This window comes from Pristiophorus japonicus, chromosome 6, assembly GCF_044704955.1.
Source record: "Pristiophorus japonicus isolate sPriJap1 chromosome 6, sPriJap1.hap1, whole genome shotgun sequence".
Classification (NCBI taxonomy): Eukaryota; Metazoa; Chordata; class Chondrichthyes; family Pristiophoridae; genus Pristiophorus; species Pristiophorus japonicus.
In genome coordinates, this window is record NC_091982.1 from 47,423,380 (window position 1) to 47,435,468 (window position 12,089).

The following is a 12,089-nucleotide window of genomic DNA, read 5'->3' on the forward strand; positions in this document are numbered from 1 at the left end:
GTTTGCCAATGTCATGTAAAGATATTACTTCAGTTCAAACATTTAAGAATTGGTCCATTTCAGTGAGCTCCTCTCACTAGTGCATTCGTAATGTAGGAAACGTGGCAGCCAATTTATGCACAGCAAGCTCCCACAAACAGCAATGAGATAATGGCCAGATAATCTGTTTTATATTTTGATTAAGGGATAAATATTACCCAGCACACCCAGGAGAACACACCTGCTCTTCTTCAAATTAGTTCCATGGGATCTTTTTAGCCCACCTGGGAAGGCAGATGGGGCTCAGTTTAACGTCTCATCTGAAAGATGGCTCGTCCGACAGTGCAGCATTCATTCAGTACTGCACCAAAGTACCAGCCTAGATTGTGTGCTCAAGTCAATGAAGTGGGACTTGAACCCACAACCCTCTGTCGCAGAGACGAGAGTAAATGGCATCTCCATTTCTTTACCAGTGCTTTGTATGAAAGCAAACCTGATGATATAAATCCACCCCTTCATTATGATAAGTTGTCACTTTAATAACTGCTTCAGTACATTTCATACGGAGATATTCATGTTGGAATTTCTTTCTCCTTTGAAGTATTTTCACTGCTTAGAACAAGACACCAAGCACAGCAGTCTAACAGAGAAAGAGGTCCTTTGTATAAATCTAACCATTGATTAAAATGTTTTCACAAGTGTAACTAAGAACCAAGCAATACCTCATTGAGTATAATTGCAAATGTGCTTGGAAGAGAGATGAAAACTCAAAGAAAGGACTTTATTATCATAAATGAGTCAGCAAAACACCGTCTCAGGAAGTTAACAGGCAAACCTAACCAGCGCACCTCGCAGATAGTTTGCAGTCGTCTTCTTGGAAGTATCAGATATAGAATGTCAGAAATGATCTGTAGAAATTTCCTCGCTGTGTGTTGCATCGTGTTTCTGAAAGTTCCCAATTTGAGCAAAGGCTTCCCGAATGGTGCTCCTTCATCAACGTGTGAAAGCATGATGCCCAGACACTCTGGAGTTGTGCCACAGTCTAACGCTGCACCTTATACCATTGATATTGGAGCGAGCGTCTACCAACCTAGAACACTAGTAAAAGGTATGCTTTTGCGTAATGCTGGAGTTACTCTCCTCCCGGTAAAAGTTGCTGCAATAATAATTTATAATGATATAATTATCCCTTTCCTGTTGTGACAAATCTGGTAGCCTCACGGTATCTACTATACATCACATGAGCATTTATGTATCCGTCTGTGGTTTAGTTGGTAGCACCATCGTCTCTGAGGCAGAAGGTTGTGGGTTCAAGTGACATTCAGGGACTTGAGCACAAAAATCTAGGCTGACACTCCAGTGCACTGCTGAGGAAGAGTTGCACTGTCGGAGGTGCCGTCTTTCGGATGAACCGAGGTCCCGTCTGCTCTCTCAGGTGGACATAAAAGATCCCATGACACTATTTTGAAGAAGAGCAGGGAGTTATCCCTGGTGTCCTGACCAATATTTATCCCTCAATCAACATAACAAAAACATAGTATCTGGTCATTATCACATTGCTGTTTGTGGGAGTTTGCTGTGCGCAAATAGGCTACCACGTTTCCTACATTGCAACAGTGACTACATTTCAAAAAGTACTTCATTGGCTGTAAAGCGCTTTGGGACATCCAGTGGTCAGGACAGTTGCTATAGAAATGCAAGTCTTTCTTTGTCCTTCGTTACAAAACACGGTCAGGTGTATTATTCAGTGAAATGTGATGGAAGGTTTTCCCAGTGTAGGAGTGAACCTGTGTGTGTGAACCATAACATTCAAATAAAGTATTAGAGACTGACTGCATGCACTGCATGGAATTAAAATCAAATCAGTTTGGTCTGAAGAGCAAGATCGTAGGTTGAACCCTTCGGTTGACCCGTTACTGTAGGTCTCCCTTCGCAGTACAGGCAGACCCTTTCTGACTGCTAGGTTATATTTGTTCAACATAATGGAATTAGTCTGTCTTCAAATAACACGCAACAACACAATACGTGTTAGGGGTGGTTACGTTAGAAGGAAATTGGATAGGCACTTTAGGGAAATAAACATTCAGGGCTACAGGGATAGAGCGGGGAAAAGGCACTGACTGCATTACTCTACAGATAGTCAGCATGGACTTGATGGCCTGAATGTCCTCCTTCTGTGCGTAATGACTTTACGATGCTATGGCAATTTATTATACAATAATTTTGAACACAGTTTTTGCACAGCTCAATGGGTTAGCTATGTCTATACCAGTGTTACAGAACTGTAGAAATATACAGCAGGAAAAGGAGGCCATTCGGCCCTATAAAGTCTGTGCTGGCCCGTTGCTAGATTCTGCATGCAGTTTGTGAATGGGCCAGTACAGCACTGCTCAAACTGATCTGAAAGGCTTTAATAAAGATCTATTATGGAGGACAGCATGTTAATCACATATATTAATGTTACATTCAGTTCGAATACTGGGGCCGCAATACCGAGCGTTCTTACTGCAAGCACGGAAGGATGGAGACACCTCTCCACTGGGATCCTGGCAAAATCCACCCGAAAACACCCAACTGTTACAGGTAAAGTCTGGACTAAAACAAGAGATTCAAAATTGTTTCTTTCGATTACATTTTTTTCTAATTTGTCACCCATATATTTATCCCAATATTTGATTTTTTTTAAATTCAGTGCTTTGGAAACCTAGGAGCTGCTGTTACCCACTCAAACACAGCCGCCAAGAACAATTCCACCACATTTCTATGGTTCCCTCCTGAGACAGCCTGTCCCACTGCTGTTAAATTTGTGTAGGTATTGAATTTAAAATTCTCTACACAGAGAATCACCTAAGTTCTAAGTTGCATCTCTTTGTGTGGTAATCAGAATAATCAAAGAGAATTATGTTAATACAGAATCTGCCAAGAACTTTGATTAATATTACATTGCTGGTGCTGAGTATATTCATTTAATATCCCAATAACAAAGTAATGTTGTAATAACTGCGGTGCTGATGCAGTATAGATAGGGTAGATAAAGAGAAACTATTTCCGCTGGTTGGGGTACCTAGGGGGAACAGTCTAAAAATTAGAGCCAGACCTTTTAGGAGTGACATTAGGAAACTTTTCTACACACAAAGGGTGGTAAAAGTTTGGAACTCTCATCTGCAAATGGCAATTGATGCTCGATTAATTGTTCATTTTAAATCTGAGATAGATAGCTTTTTGTTAGCCAAAGGTATTACGGGATATGGGGCCAAGGCGGGTATATGGAGCTAGGTCGCAGATCAGCCATGATCTCATTGAATGGCGGAACAGGCTCGAGGGGCTCAATGGCTTACTTCTGTTCGTATGTTTTGCTTTGATTCCGATCGGAACTGAAAGGAATCAGGTGGTACGGTAGAAATGGTTGTTGTGGTGCCGCCTAGTGGTACAAATTAGGCACAAGAGCAACTGCTGTCAGATGAGGTCATTTCCTGGCAGAGGGATCAAAGGGATGAAAAACATTTTTATAAGGGAAAGAATACAGAAAGAGGGAAAGAAAAAAATCATGGGTGACAAAAACAGAAAAGTCTAATCAAACAAGTCTCCAGGGTCATGATTTTAAAACCAAGAGCTGCTTTGACACTAGTCCTGGATCAGTAACAGACAATCTCTTTATTTATCGAAGTTTGTTTTCTTTTTAATTACTGTAATGCATTATGGTATACTGTTTCCCAAATACAGGACAAAAGTTGGCCTAACCTTTATCCTCAAAAGTGTTGTTAAGAATTCCCCTTTTACGACTATGTCCTGCCACAGAAATTCTTTAATTGCTGGCTTTGATGGACACTATCTAGAAACAGCCGCTCGCTGTGCGAGAGCCCGGATGATAAGTGCCAGTGGGCTATTCGACTGTAAGAGGCATCATAGCTGAGCCCAATCCTGCCCTCCCCTGATGCCCATGTGTACCAACTTTCCAACTGTATAATTGTCAGGAACAGGAACCATGATTGTACTCTTCCCTTACCCATACTGCTAACTGACATCCACTACCTTGGTGTGAGTTCAGCTAAGGAGCAATCCTGGTTCACATGGTTTCCGAACCACGGGGCCGCATGGACTGTTCCTTTAGAGGAGCTGCATTAGACACGTCTAAGAATAAAATTAAAATTCATTTTAATTGTTATTTGATGGATGGAGTGATGTTGGCTGGATTGTATCCCATCTGACTGTTTCCATCTAAGCCTTCCTGGCCTTGGTAGGTGAGGGTTGTATTTGTTCTAGCTGTGGTGGAATGCCTCAGTCCTCCTGTAGATCTAGGCTGAGTGGGAGCTTCTTGAACCTGAATTGCAATATTGTGATGACTTGAGTGAGGTTACCCATATGTTCTGTGGTCACTGATGGGGAAGTATATCCCTCTATGCATTTGACTCATTGGTACAAGATGAATATGATGCAGCAGCATCATCATCATCAGTGACCTAACCCACCTATCCTGCTGACCCAAGGCAAAAAAGAAACAAGAATGAAGTAATAATGAAAAGTCACTTAACAGGTTTTTTTCCGTGGTGTTCTGCACTATGGATTTTGATTTTCGACAATGGATTTCTCAATCGATACAAAACCAAAGCTGATGTTAATAGTATTTTTTTCATACCAGTTTTCTTCCCTTGTCTGTAGTGAAGCGGTCAACTCCTGCTAGGGCACAGATCCACAGGTGCAAGTTGGCCTCTGGTACATCAGCCGAGTGCCCGTTCATCACGGCTGAGTCCAGATAGTGAGTTTTGGCAGACCATTCAACCGTGGGAAGCATCACAGCCAAAGCACGACCCTTTTCTCATCAATGTGTACACGTATACTTTTGACCAGAGATCACTGAACAGCAGTCAGGAGCATGACATTGTAAAAAGATACAATCTTTAACAACAGGAGAGGACGTTTAGATGATCTTGCCAATCCTTAGCCCAGTGACACCAAGGACATTTACCACTACCACTGATGAGATCAGCTAACTCAACCCAGAATGGGAATCAAATATGGGACCTTCAGGTCTGAATGACTTAGTGCTACATTAGATAATGCCTTAGCCTGTTAGGCCTTTGAGGGTGGGGGTGTGGGGGCGAGGGGGCGAGGGGAAATCATAAGTCTAGCATTAATGGCTCCTGCTGTTAGTGATATATTTCATATCCCATTACAGGGCAACTGTAGCACAATCTCGTGAAATCTACTGGCTGAATGTTCGATCATATCCTTTACCCAAAGGTGAGTGGAAAAACAATGCAAATTTGAATTAAGTTCTCAATACAGCATCATCGAGATTATTTGGGACATTGTGGCTTTTCATTGATTTCCAGTATTGAAATTAAATAATACAACTTCACTATAATATTCTACGATGACCACAAGCATTGATGTTAAATCCATTTGTAATGGTTCCTTGTTAACAGAAAACCAATATAAAATATCCTCTATAATATACATAAGAACATAAGAAATAGGAGCAGGAGTAGGCCATTTGGCTCCTCGAGCCTGCTCTGCCATTCAATAAGATCATGGCTGATCTGATCTTGGGCTTAACTCCACTTCCCTGCCCTCTCCCTATAACCCTTGACTCCCTTATCTTTCAAAAATCTGTCTATCTCCACCTTAAATATATTCAATAACCCAGCCTCCACAGCTCTCTGGGGTAGATAATTCCCAAGATTCACAGCCTTCTGAGAGAAGAAATTTTTTCTCATTTCCGTTTTAAATGGGCGACCCATATTCTGAGACTATGCCCCCCCACGAGAGGAAATATCCTCTCTGCATCTACCCTGTCAAGTCCCCTCAGAATCTTATATGTTTCAATATCACCTCTCATTCTTCTAAACTCCAATGAGTATAGGCCCAACCTGCTCAACCTTTCTTCATATGACAACCGCTTCATCTCAGGAATCAACCTTGTGAACCTTCTCTGAACTGCCTCCAATGGAAGTATATCCCTCCTTAAATAAGGAGACCAAGACTGTACGCAGTATTCAAGGTGTGGTCTCACCAACGCCCTGTACAGTTGTAGCAGGATTTCCTTACTTTTATGCTCCATCCCCCTTACAATAAAGGTCAACATTTCTATTACTTGCTGTACCTGCATGCTAACTTTTTGAGTTTCATGTACAAGGACCCCCAGATCCCTCTGTACCACAGCATTTTGTAATATCTCCCCATTTAAATAATAATTTGCTTTTTTATTTTTCCTACCAAAGTGGATAACCTCAAATTTTCCCACTTTATACTCTCTGCCAAATTTTTGCCCACTCACTTAGTCTATTTATATCCCTTTGCAAATTCTTTGCATCCTCCTCACAACTTGTTGACTATAGCACTCTTTGGCCTAAGTTTCCCTCTTTACAACTACTTGTATTTATATAGCACCTTTAACATAGTAAAACGTTCCAAGGTGCTTCACAGGAATGCTATAAGGCAAAACTAAATTGAAACTGAGCCACACAAGGAGAAATTAGGGCAGATGACCAAAAGCTTGGTCAAAGAGGTAGGTTTTAAGGAGCGTCTTAAATGAGGAAAGAGAGGTAGAGAGGCGGAGAGGTTTAGAAGGGAATTCTAGAGCTTAGGGCTTGGCATCTGAAGGCACAGCCACTGCCACCAATGGTTGAGCGATTAAAATCAGGGGTGCTCAAGAGTGAAGAATTAGAGGAGCGCAGATATCTCTGGGGGTTGTAGGGCTGGAGGAGATTACAGAGATAGGGAGGGACGAGGCCATGGAGGGATTTGAAAACAAGGATGAGAATTTTTAAATCGAGGCGTTGCTTAACCAGGAGTGAATGTAGGTCAGCAAGCACAGGGATGATGGGTGAGCGGGACTTGGTGCGAGTTAGGACACGGGCAGCTGAGTTTTGGATGACCTCAAGTTTATGTAGGGTAGAATGTGGGAGGCCAGCCAGGAGTGCGTTGGAACAGTCAAATCTAGAGGTAACAAAGGTATGGATGAGGGCTTCAGCAGCTGATGAACTTTAGTGAAGTTGAGTCATGCCTTCAGTGAACTGGGACCTTCTTCCCATCACAAAGATGTGCCCCTGACCCCAGCTGAATTTGTCGTCTCAGGGTCATTTACATAATTTTGGTGGGAGCCGCTGGGCTCTGCCTCGAGTCGGGCCGGAAAATGGATGTGACAATATTGCAGCAACCTTCAAGCTGTCAAGTTGAAGATTGTACTTTTTTTTTTGCAATGTCATACTCTGGAATCAATTGCATCATTTTTTTTTAAAGCATTTAAAAATTTAAAGCAACATTGGACACCAGGGACAAACAAGCAAATCTTTCCCTGCTGTGGTGCAAATGACTTATTTTCCTCGTTTGGATATTATATGCACCCACCCGTCTATTGGCGGACACATTTTACATCCGTCAATTTCAGCAGGAAATCCCGCTAGTGGCAGGAGTGACTGGAGAGGGGACCTGAAGTAACTCCAGCACAATATCCATCGCATTCCTGGTTAGGATACAAGAAAGTGCTTGTCCGCTAAATGATCCATCTCTTACCTCCTGCTCCAATCTCTTTCCCTATCACAACTTTTTTTTGCCTTTATTTATGAATATTACAGTAGTCAAAGCTTCTATGAAATTTCCTTCTAAGCTTTCATTAAGCCATCTTATGTAATCTTCTTCCTCCCTACATCTCCACTCTGTTGAAATTAAAACAGTTCTTTTTCAGGACTGTTAAAACGATGGAAGCCCTTAACCTCCCTCAGTCTTTTCTTCCTTCTAAAATTCTCATGTTTTAAAATTCCATGGGGGAAAAAATTTGGGTCGTTTGCGCCTTCGGTTCCATGCTAACGGGGCGCAAACTACTTTTCCCCCGGCACAGCACCACTACTAACTCGCGGGAAATTTCGTGGGAGTTTAGCAGCGGCGGCGCTAACCGGTAGCGCCCCAAGCCTCTGCGCCGATGATGATGGCGTCATCACCTTGCGCAGCGATCCGTTTTTGCCCCGGAGTGAAAATTCGGTAGCGCCCACGATAGCTTCGCGGGGCATGTACCGGGCTGTAGGCCGCTCGTGGATGAAAATGTAAGGGAAGTAAAAAAATTTTAAATGGCCGACATACTGATCGCAGTCTTGATTGTAGATCGCGGGACCCGTGCTGCGATCTTGCAGCTTGGCACGTCCCACCACGTAGCACTGGAAACTTTGCGTCCTTTTACGCCCCCGACAAGAACTGCAGCATGAGATTTTGCACTGCAGTTCCTGTTGGGGGCAGTAATCACAATATAGCTCGCTGGGTGGAACTCCCATCTCATGGCTGTTACCGCCATCTTCGGCCCTATGATTGGTGTCAATCTAATCATTAACCCCAATTTCTCATTTTTTTCTTCCAACTTTGGTGATGTCCAACACGATGAGCCTTCACCTTGGCTTCTTAATGTAAAGGAGCTAGAAAGAGCCTGGTGGGTCCAACTTTCACCTGTTGAACCCTGACTGTGGCTTGATGTGTACTTTTGGAATAGAAAAACAATGGCATGTATGTTCAGAGGGAACATGTGTGTCTGTGGTGATTTTGTTTTTTAAAAATGGATAAACTCGTACAAATTAAAAATACAGGTGCAGGTGAGTGGGCAAATACATGGCAGATGCAGTATAATGTGGATAAATGTGAGGTTATCCGCTTTGGTGGCAAAAACACGAAGGCAGAATATTATCTGAATGACGGCAGATTAAGAAAAGGGGAGGTGCAACGAGACCTGGGTGTCATGGTACATCAGTCATTGAAAGTTTGCATGCAGGTACAGCAGGCGGTGAAGAAGACAAATGGTATGTTGGCCTTCATAGCTAGGGGATTTGAGTATAGGAGCAGGGAGGTCTTGCTGCAGTTGTACAGGGCCTTGGTGAGGCCTCACCTGGAATATTGTGTTCAGTTTTGATCTCCTAATCTGAGGAAGGACGTTCTTGTTATTGAGGGAGTGCAGCGAAGGTTCACCAGACTGATTCCCCGGATGGCAGGACTGACATACGAGGAGAGACTGGATCGACTGGGCCTGTATTCTCTGGAGTATAGATGGATGAGAGGGGATCTCATAGAAACATATAAAATTCTGACTGGACTGGACAGGTTAGATGCAGGAAGAATGTTCCCGATGTTGGGGAAGTCCAGAACCAGGGCACACAGTCTAAGGATAAGGGGTAAGCCACTTAGGACTGAGATGAGGAGAAATTTCTTCACTCAGAGAGTTGTTAACCTGTGGAATTCCCTACCGCAGAGTGCTGTTGATGCCAGTTCACTGGATATATTCAAGAGGGAGTTAGATATGGCCCTTACGGCTAAAGGGATTAAGGAGTATGGAGAGAAAGCAGGAAAGAGGTACTGAGGTGAATGATCAGCCATGATCTTATTGAATGGTGGTTCAGGCTCGAAGGGCCGAATGGCCTACTCCTGCACCTATTTTCTATGTTTCTATGTTCCAAATCCGGAATTCCGAAAAATTGACATTTTTGAGACGGCCAAGATGGCGACATCAGGCGGCGAGGGACGAGGAAACCGGTAAAAAACGCAGCGTCGGGGAAAAGCGCGAATTGGTGATCGGCGAGGAGCGGAGGATTGGCAGGTGGCGAGGAGCACTAACAGCAAGGTCCAAAATCCGGCAAAACCCGAAAACTGGCCTGGACTCCATCCCAAGGTTGCCGGATTTCAGACGTTGTACCTGTACACAAAACTGCCCTGAACACTTGTGCTGGTCTATATAAAACTGACACTTATAATTTTAGATTCTTGCTTCTGATTATACTGGGGAAAAGCACTTCCAGATTCCGCTCCTGAATGGTCAAGCTCTAATTTTAAGATTGAGCTCCCTTGTTCTGGATTCCCCCACCAGAAGAAATATCTGCTCTGTATTTACCCGATAAAATTATAAAGGATTCGACATACCCCAAAGATCACCCTTCTACTTCTAAACTCAAGGGAATACAATCCAAGTTTTTGCAACCTGTCCTCTAAATTTAGCTTTTTTGAGCCTCGGTATCATTCTAGTGATTCTGCGCTGTACCCCCTTCAAGGCCAATCTACCTTTCCGGAGGTGCCCAAAACTGACGCAATACTCCAGATGGGATCTGATCAAGGCTCTCGACAACTGATGCATAATTTCCTCCCCTTTGAGATAAAGTCCTACATTCCATTAGCCTTTTTGATTACTTTTTGTACTTGTGCATTAGCTTTTGGTGATTTGTGTACATGATACCTACATCCTTTTGCTCCTCCAGTTCCATATCTCTTACTATTAAGAAAATATTCCCATTTGTGTTTCTTGTCTCCAAAGTGGATGACCTCACATTTCCCTACATTCCATCCGCCATATAGTTTTGCCCACTCACTTAATTTATGTCCCTTTGAAACTTCCTGCTTCAATCCACACAATTTACTGTGCCTCCTAACTTAAGTGTCATCTGCAAACTTGGATATAAAACTCTCTACTCCTTTATCCAAGTCATTGATATGGATGGTGAAAAGCTGAGGCTCTAGTACAGATCCCCTGGAGCACCACTTGTCACATTCTCCACAGTACATTCCCTATACCCCTACTCTCTGGCTCGTAACCTTCCAATTACCAACCAATGTCACCAAGTTACCTCCACTCCTGTGCACTTTTAGTTTTGCTAATAATCACTTCTGCGGAACATTATCAAATACTTTCTGGAAGTCCACATTGATTCCCCTGTTAGCGACCTGTTCAAATTAATTCAACTAGACATATCCTATCCTTCACAAATCCATCTTATTCTTTGATAAACTCATACTTTTCGGATTGGTGCTAATTCCCAAAAACACACAACCAATGTTGCTTCTTTGTAAAGTTTTCAGATCATTTTTTTTTAAGGTATGATAGAAGTTAGACAATCAATGCTAACATTACAGTTACGTGGAGAGACTGGAGAAGTTGGGCTCGTTCTCCTTAGAGCAGAGAAGGTTAGGAGATTTTATGGAGCTGTTTAAAATCATGAAGGGTTTAGAGTAAATAAAGAGATACTGTTTCCAATGGCTGAAGGGTGGATAACCAGGTGATTGGCAAAAGAACCAGAAGCGACACGAGGAAAAATGTTTTTTACGCAATGAGTGGTGAGGATTTGGAATATGCTGTCTGATAGGGTGGTGGATACAGATTCAATAGCAGCCTTCAAAAGGGAATTGGATAAATACTTGAAGGAGAAAAAATTGCAGGGATATAGGGAAAAGATGGGGGAGTGGGACTAACTGGACTGTTCTTTGAACGAACCAGCACAGACTCGATGGGCCGAAAGCCTCCTTCTGTGCTGTATTATTTTATGATTCTTTAAGACTGTTAAATTTCTTCCTATAAAGATTGGAAAATATCAAACATTAATTATGTAATTTCTTTCTAGCTCCAGGAATTGCATGTTGCGGTGTGAAGTTCACCTATGGGATCAGCATCATCACTACACTGTTATGTTCCTTCCTGATCACTGGATGCAATAGTTAACATCGATATGCAACAAATCAGCAAAGGCATGGATGTGTTAGAATCTGGCCCATAAAAGTTTGCTACAATTATGAGTGTATCTCCAATTAAGTGATTCAATTTGAGAAATAATAAATGGATTTTAAAAAGCACCTTTTTTACTCCCCTGATTTGACCTGGTAGAATTTTTTCATGATTTCTCATATGTATTTTTCTTTCTCCAGTTCTCTCTCTTGTACTTTCCTGAAATCAGTGAATTGTACTAGCTTACATTTCCACAAACCTTGCATTACCTCGCTGAAGAAACCATTTTTCCTCTGCGAGCCTGGATAGGGAAAAATTTGCAGGCTATTTTGGGTGCCAAAGCATCCTGTCTCTTTAAGACCCAAGCCAAATTCAGCATCAGGCCTCATTTGAATGGAAGCAGCAAACTGCTGGCACCAAATGGGCAACCAGATAGAGCTCGCTGGTGGCCTGTCGATTCCATTCGTCTGACGCCAAAACTGCAGATTCGTCCTTTGTGGAGTGGGGGAGGAGACGAAACTGAGGGGATTGAGCCCAGGTAGGCAGCACTGCAGTTCTGCTCTTCTGGCTCCATGAAAATATAACCTTGAGCAAAGTTTGGTGCCCATTTTTTTTTGAACGGCCTTCAGTAGTCCCTTTAAGATCC

General features: G+C 42.7%; 1 protein-coding gene across 1 annotated transcript; it reads left to right on the forward strand.

The window, feature by feature from the left end:
- The first annotated feature begins 987 nt into the window (after nucleotides 1–987).
- On the forward strand, nucleotides 988–11,591 carry LOC139266107 (putative defense protein Hdd11). Its single transcript, XM_070883954.1, has 5 exons — nucleotides 988–1,087; nucleotides 2,450–2,562; nucleotides 2,672–2,787; nucleotides 5,156–5,220; nucleotides 11,343–11,591. The coding sequence occupies exons 1-5, from the start codon at nucleotides 988–990 to the stop codon at nucleotides 11,438–11,440; spliced, it is 492 nt and encodes a 163-aa protein (XP_070740055.1). The 3' UTR covers nucleotides 11,441–11,591.
- Nucleotides 11,592–12,089: the final 498 nt, after the last annotated feature.